This window comes from Pinus tabuliformis, chromosome 4_2 (genome assembly GCF_031772625.1).
Source record: "Pinus tabuliformis cultivar Carrire ecotype Pingquan chromosome 4_2, CPIR1, whole genome shotgun sequence".
Classification (NCBI taxonomy): Eukaryota; Viridiplantae; Streptophyta; class Pinopsida; order Pinales; family Pinaceae; genus Pinus; species Pinus tabuliformis.
This window is the reverse complement of record NC_142304.1, coordinates 1,119,950,824-1,119,959,122: the sequence shown is the minus strand read 5'-3', so window position 1 is coordinate 1,119,959,122 and position 8,299 is coordinate 1,119,950,824. Positions and strand designations below refer to the sequence as shown.

The following is an 8,299-nucleotide window of genomic DNA, read 5'->3' as shown; positions in this document are numbered from 1 at the left end:
AGCAAGTGGACCGGCCAGATGTGTTGCATGGAGAAGATTCCAGAGTTACAGGATCGGGTTTGAGAGGAAGCCTTTCTTGTTGAGAGGGAGTGTTGAAAAGTGTGCAACAAGAAATTCTTGTTGAGAATGCAACAAGATGATGGAGCTTAGTGAAAAGAGTCGCCTTCACTAAATGGGCCCGTAGGCAAATTATGGCGCAAGTTCTATTTTTGGATCCCAGTAGGGATGATCACAGCAGCAGTGACCACAATAGGGATGATCACAGCAGGAGTGACCACAACAGGAGTGATCACAGCAGGATCACAGCAGGAGTGATCAAAGTCTATTTTTAGACTGGCTGTCAAAAATAGAAAAGTCAAATATTATTGTCTCATAATAATATTTGGACTATAAACTTGATCTTATTCTCTTGGAGCACTTCAGTTTGAGCTACAAATGTGGCACATGCAGCTGTCAGAAGGAAGTACGCTTTCTTTGTGGTTCAGTTGAGTTGTTGCATGTGTTATCTCAAAATCAGACCCTGATAGGCTGCTAGTCAGGTTGACTCTAAGTAACTATTTCAGACCTACTTTAGGCTGAGGCTTAGCCTCCTCAACCTGAGAGGGCTCTCTCTTAAAGGATTAATGATTTTGATTAAAGATAAGATGACTAACTCTTATAGAACAACTGTGAAAAATATGAATGCTGGAAATACATTAAACAACTATCCATTGGGCTTATGGAGTCAACAACACCTCAATATAACAGTGAACTCAACCTTACATAGAAGTCAGGGCACTCAGCATTAAGACATTCAGAACATAACTCATATGGGACCACAGTTTATAAATGCATACAGGAAATCAGAGCACATTCAGTGAATTCTGAGTGATTATACATCTATACCAATGTAAAAATTATGGGAAGGACAAGATCACATATTCTAAACATAAGAAATCCTTCATGAATCCTAAGAAGTAAAGTCAAAATTATATTATTGAAAATGAGTCTTTACATAAGCCAAATACAAGTTGTATCATAAAATTTTCCAACCCTGATTACATTGCTGTTTCAGCTATATATAGAACTCTTATTCTAACTGATCGAGATTCCTCCTCCAGCATGAGGGGAATTTGAAAACTACTTCTAATGACACCTATTAACCCTTTAACTAACTAATAAATACAACAAGGTGTTGACTGGAGTTTTTTTTAGAGATCTAAATCAACTATGACTCTAACTCCATATTACATGCATGATGGCTTCTCCTTGTTCTTTGACATCTGGTTTTCTTTTAGTTTGGCTGAGATGGGTGTTTAATGCTCCATGTTGACCTTGGATGCTGAATCTTCTTAACTGCCCAGAAATATTAGGAGACTATCCTTGCTTCTCGGCTTTAGTTTTCCCAAAAATATTCGAATGCAAATAAGCATGTCCTTTATCCTTTAATTACCCAAAATGGAGCAGACTGCCACGTCCTTGATGTGCTGTCCACCGTTTTCATGTACCTGTGTGATGACAAAACCTTTCAAAAAGATTTGCCGCTTTGTCAATCATAATTGATCAACTGAATTGTAACATGCAACTACAGCAGTTTCGTAGCGCGCTACGAAACTGCTGTGTAATTTCAAAAGCATAGTCTTCCTTTCATAGCTAAATGATCGCCACTGTTCATGGCTTAAGATTGCTCTTCTCTAATTACAAAATTTGGATGTTTGACCTCATTACAGCTGGCATTTCCATAATGCAAAAACAACAACCATCTTATTCAAGCTTAACTCTGTCCAAATCACTAATAATCTCTTCACACTTGATAATGTGACGCATAAAGTTATCAGCGTATAGCTTTGAAGACTTTGATTCAACAATATGAACAATATCCTCATCAATATAAAAGTCAACATCCGCATTTGATATAATTCTTCCATCATGATCAATTGCATGAGTCTTATGCTTGTATGTCATAAGAGTTGTCCTTAAGGTAGACTCATCAACGTCCATAAAATTCGCGAGCTTTTCCATTGAGATGGATGTATACAACTTCAAGAAGCTCCGTAGACCTGACAAAAGTTGTTGCTGTCTTACTTCTGATAAGAACAGCTTCAACTGAAGCCTATATGCATCCTGGTTATAATTTACAAGAGCTTCATCATAGTTTGGTACTGAAGGAGTAATAAATTTAGGACAGGCATATGAAAAAAGTTCGTCATACACAGCCTCATCACTTCTATGAATTCTTGCCATCTTCTCTCCATACTTCTCTTTCAGCTGATTGTTCACATTTTCCTCAACAAGCTTCATTTGTGGACAGATAGAGAGGCATATAGCCAATAGAGCATACATCTGTTCATTTTTCTTCAGAATTTGGTCAAACTGTGGAGACTTTTGATGGAACTGTTTGGTCTTTATTATATACAACAGAACTTGATTGAAGGCCCATATTGCCTCAACATACCTTCTCAACATAAGGTTGGTGAATCCATAATAATAAATAGTTGTGATATGGCTTCCAATCACTGAATTGTAGACACCTGTCTGGTTAACATCTATAGGTGCCAAGCACTTGAGTCCACTGTAATAATCTCCAAGAAGGCAATGTACATGAAGTAGACCAATAATACTAAAGTATCCCAGAACCTTCAGAACATTGCTTCCTCCATTGTAGTCATATCCATCAGTTGCAGTAAATGTTAAATTACCTTCTTTCTCTTCCTCTAGGATCTGGATGATCATAGACTTCTCAACAAGAGCCTGTAAATAGTTGAGCACACTATAGACATTCCACACCTCGTCACATTCCCGCAGAAAAGCTAGTTCTTGATCAGTCTTGTTCCCGAGCTTAGCACAATACTGACAAAACGACTAGAACTGATAAATAAACTCATCGATCATATCCCAGAGCCATTGATTCGGTAACTACATGTTAACCACGCCATGAACAATGACCTGAAAAAGACTACAATAATTGTCCCAGGATTCGACCCGCTGCTTCAGATTTGGGGACAACCTCGCATAAAGATGGCGGAACCACATTTCTCTGTAAAGCAAACAGAATACATGATCGTTGTCGACGAATGGAGCAATGGCCTCCACTGAGGGCCACGAAGATTCCTTGAACATTCGTTCGCTCAGCTTCAGACAGAGATTGCCATTTAATGATTCTCCTCCTTTATCCAATCGTGTTATCATTGACTGAATTTCTGAAATAATATCAGACAAGTGACCATTCTTCAGAACAATAGAGCCTGCTAGACCTGCACCCACAAGGATCATAAGAATTTCTAGAAGTAAGAATTTGAGAAGAAACCAGAGTTTGTGAAAACTGTTTTGAAGAGGCGTGCCGGTTATAAGAAGCATGTAGTTGGTGTTGTAGATTCTCATAGTCTTTGCAAGAAGTGAACTTCATTCTTTATTAGATGCGCTTCATCAATAATAATGTATCGCCAACTGAAACGTTTAAGGGCGGTCTTTGAGTATGACCATGATGGCCACATCCATACCGAAATTCTCTACTTGGCGGTGATCAATTTTTCTTGCCAGTTGTCATATGTAAGGAGTTCCATTTGACCCAGCAATACCAATTTTGTCCATATCTTGAGAAAGATAAGCCTAAAAGCCTAATCCTGATAGAGAAGAAAAACGTGACTTTCATCTGCAGGAACCTGCAAAGGGACTAACACCAAACCTTTATAACAATTTAAAAATTGATGTTCAGAATTTAAAATATTTTCCTTGAGTGATAACAGGTGGCTCCACTTGGGATAGTGTGCTCCTGCGGTACACTAAGAACATGCAGGTCCAGTGCTTTGTCCTCTTTATGAAAAACATAGATTTTCTTGATAAACATTCCTTTCCAGCTTCTTGGGCTTTCACCTCGAGCTTAAGCTTGATGATCATTGTAGGAGAAAGAAATCTACATCTACTGAAAAAATTCTCAGTCAACCTTGAGCTTATTTGCATTTTCCTACCTACCTACCCTAACAATTCAAACTTCTTTCAGCTCAATCAATGTGAAATTTCCAATGCGGCCAATCATTTTTCTTATCTGATATTTGAGTTTTTTCACTGCCTCGGAGTTCAGAGCCACAATGATATTGTGATGACCAGTGCCACTGAAATTGCCTCTGATCTTCATAGAAAAACTGAAACACTGGAAAGTAAAACTCTTCCATATATTTGGCTATAGGATCCCAGAATACCTGATCAGCTTGATGATTCTTGTAACTTTCTGGTTGTGCAAACTGATCTTCAACAACAGTGTACAGTTCCTCAATCGTGAAAGAGAAAGGAAGCAACACTCTCTCCTTGTGTTCTGCCATGGAAAGCTTCTGAAAATAATGATAATTATTATGAAGACTATATGCCTGAATTTGACCTTGTAAACCTTCAATGTCTTTCTCAATGTCCTTAGCAACTTCATCCAAAAATTTCATCTTATCCTCTGCCTTGCACTCAAATGATTTTAGATACGAAGACAAGGACAAAGAAAAACTTTCATCTATTTCTTCATTAATATGATGATCATTCCACTGTTTGAAACTTTGAACTGAAGGAGAGTTTGCCACCACCTCTGATCTATCTATCCATTCCTCCAAAAACATAAACCAAAAGTCTTCAAATGACTTAATGGATTTGGTAGGAAAGCTTTCAATCCATTGTTTACATTTCCCTTGAAATGAATCATAGAACAACATAATGTAAACATCCTCATGTTTAACTCTAAGAAGCTCTGTAAAATCACAAAAATCTGATATATGCTTCAAAGTTAAACTCAAATCTTCTCCATTGAATTTTGGACCATTCCTTAGAAAATATGCATCCTTGGGAAAATGATTTGGGAAACCATGAATTCCTGAAAAATTTATGCATGCATACCTTGAAATAAGAATGGTAGCATCTGGGTCCTTCATAACTCCAGTGGAATCACCATGAATGTATGAATTTCGAATTCTTCAACAATGGAGTCGCCAAGGTAGATTGCAGCCTCGAAAACCTTCTGAGCTCCTACTACCTTCAGAAGTTCAGCTTCATGATTTCGGGAATGAATAATCTTCAGGCTCCTGACAGACGCACCAAAATGTTATCTCAAAATCATACTCTGATAGGCTGCTGTTCAGGTTGACTCTAAGCAACTATTTCAGACCTACTTTAGGCTGAGGCTTAACCTCCTCAACCTGAGAGGGCTCTCTCTTAAAGGATTAATGATTTTGATTAAAGATAAGATGACTAACTCTTATAGAACAACTGTGAAAAATATGAATGTTGGAAATACATTAAACAACTATCCATTGGGCTTATGGAGTCAAAAACACCTCAATATAACAGTGAACTCAACCTTACATAGAATTCAGGGCACTCAACATTTAGACATTCAGAACATAACTCATATGGGACCACAGTTTATAAATGCATACAGGAAATCAGAGCACATTCAATGAATTCTGAGTGATTATACATCTATACCACTGTAAAAATTATGGGAAGGACAAGATCACATATTCTGAACATAAGAAATCCTTCATGAATCCTGAGAAGTAAAGTCAAAATTATATTACTGAAAATGAGTCTTTACATAAGCCAAATACAAGCTATATCATAAAATTTTCCAACCCTGATTACATTGTTGTTTCAGCTATATATAGAACTCTTATTCTAACTGATCGAGATTCCTCCTCCAGCATGAGGGGAATTCGAAAACTACTTCTATGACACCTATTAACCCTTTAACTAACTAATAAATACAACAAGGTGTTGACTGGAGTTTTCTTTAGAGATCTAAATCAACTATGACTCTAACTCCATATTACATGCATGATGGCTTCTCCTCGTTCTTTGACATCTGGTTTTCTTTTAGTTTGGCTGAGATGGGTGTTTAATGCTCCATGTTGACCTTGGATGCTGAATCTTCTTAACTGCCCAGAAATATTAGGAGACTATCCTTGCTTCTCGGCTTCAGTTTTCCCCAAAATATTCGAATGCAAATAAGCATGTCCTTTATCCTTTAATTACCCAAAATGGAGCAGACTGCCACGTCCTTGATGTGCTGTCCACCGTTTTCATGTACCTGTGTGATGACAAAACCTTTCAAAAAGATTTGCCGCTTTGTCAATCATAATTGATCAACTGAATTGTAACATGCAGCTACAGCAGTTTCGTAGCGCGCTACGAAACTGCTGTGTAATTTCAAAAGCACAGTCTTCCTTTCATAGCTAAATGATCGCCACTGTTCATGGCTTAAGACTGCTCTTCTCTAATTACAAAATTTGGATGTTTGACCTCATTACAGCTGGCATTTCCATAATGCAAAAACAGCAACCATCTTATTCAAGCTTACTCTGTCCAAATCACTAATAATCTCTTCACACTTGATAATGTGATGCATAAAGTTATCAGCGTATAGCTTTGAAGACTTTGATTCAACAATATGAACGATATCCTCATCAATATAAAAGTCAACATCTGCATTTGATATAATTCCTCCATCATGATCAATTGCATGAGTCTTATGCTTGTATGTCATAAGAGTTGTCCTTAAGGTAGACTCATCATCGTCCATAAAATTCGCGATCTTTTCCATTGAGATGGATGTATACAACTTCAAGAAGCTCCGTAGACCTGACAAAAGTTGTTGCTGTCTTACTTCTGATAAGAACAGCTTCAACTGATGCCTATATGCATCCTGGTTATAATTTACAAGAGCTTCATCATAGTTTGGTACTGAAGGAGTAATAAATTTAGGACAGGCATATGAAAAAAATTCGTCATACACAGCCTCATCACTTCTCTGCATTCTTGCCATCTTCTCTCCATACTTCTCTTTCAGCTGATTGTTCACATTTTCCTCAACAAGCTTCATTTGTGGACAGATAGAGAGGCATATAGCCAATAGAGCATACATCTGTTCATTTTTCTTCAGAATTTGGTCAAACTGTGGAGACTTTTGATGGAACTGTTTGGTCTTTATTATATACAACAGAACTTGATTGAAGGCCCGTATTGCCTCAACATACCTTCTCAACATAAGGTTGGCGAATCCATAATAATAAATAGTTGTGATATGGCTTCCAATCACTGAATTGTAGACACCTGTCTGGTTAACATCTATAGGTGCCAAGCACTTGAGTCCACTGTAATAATCTCCAAGAAGGCAATGTACACGAAGTAGACCAATAATACTAAAGTATCCCAGAACCTTCAGAACATTGCTTCCTCCATTGTAGTCATATCCATCAGTTGCAGTAAATGTTAAATTACCTTCTTTCTCTTCCTCTAGGATCTGGATGATCACAGACTTCTCAACAAGAGCCTGTAAATAGTTGAGCACACTATAGACATTCCACACCTCATCACATTCCCGCAGAAAAGCTAGTTCTTGATCAGTCTTGTTCCTGAGCTTAGCACGATACTGACAAAACGACTGGAACTGATAAATAAACTCATCGATCATATCCCAGAGCCATTGATTCGGTAACTGCATGTTAACCACGCCGTGAACAATGACCTGAAAAAGACTACAATAATTGTCCCAGGATTCGACCCGCTGCTTCAGATTTGGGGACAGCCTCGCATAAAGATGGCGGAACCACATTTCTCTGTAAAGCAAACAGAATACATGATCGTTGTCGACGAATGGAGCAATGGCCTCCACCGAGGGCCACGGAGATTCCTTGAACATTCGTTCGCTCAGCTTCAGACAGAGATTGCCATTTAATGATTCTCCTCCTTTATCCAATCGTGTTATCATTGACTGAATTTCTGAAATAATATCAGACAAGCGACCATTCTTCAGAACAACAGAGCCTGCTAGACCTGCACCCACAAGGATCATAAGAATTTCTGGAAGTAAGAATTTGAGAAGAAACCAGAGTTTGTGAAAACTGTTTTGAAGAGGTGTGCCGGTTATAAGAAGCCTGTAGTTGGTGTTGTAGATTCTCATAGTCTTTGCAAGAAGTGAACTTCATTCTTTATTAGATGCGCTTCATCAATAATAATGTATCGCCAACTGAAACGTTTAAGGGCGGTCTTTGAGTATGACCATGATGGCCACATCCATACCGAAATTCTCTGCTTGGCGGTGATCAATTTTTCTTGCCAGCTGTCATATGTAAGGAGTGCCATTTGACCCAGCAATACCAATTTTTTCCATATCTTGAGAAAGATAAGCCTAAAAGCCTAATCCTGATAGAGAAGAAAAACGTGACTTTCATCTGCAGGAACCTGCAAAGGGACTAACACCAAACCTTTATAACAATTTAAAAATTGATGTTCAGAATTTAAAATATTTTCCTTGAGTGATAACAACATGCATGACTTCAGTTAG

General features: G+C 38.0%; 1 protein-coding gene and 1 pseudogene across 1 annotated transcript; both read right to left on the bottom strand.

The window, feature by feature from the left end:
* Positions 1–1,665: 1,665 nt before the first annotated feature.
* Positions 1,666–2,694, bottom strand: LOC149173593 (uncharacterized; annotated as a pseudogene).
* A 3,565-nt stretch (positions 2,695–6,259) lies between these two features.
* On the bottom strand, positions 6,260–7,664 carry LOC149173592 (uncharacterized). Its single transcript, XM_089426744.1, has one exon. It carries the CDS (start codon positions 7,652–7,654, stop codon positions 6,260–6,262), a length of 1,395 nt encoding a protein of 464 aa, XP_089282870.1. The 5' UTR covers positions 7,655–7,664.
* Positions 7,665–8,299: the final 635 nt, after the last annotated feature.

Coding starts and splice junctions, on each gene's coding strand:
- LOC149173592 (XM_089426744.1), bottom strand. CDS start 7,654: ATGTTCAAGGAATCTCCGTGGCCCTCGGTGGAGGCCATTGCTCCATTC.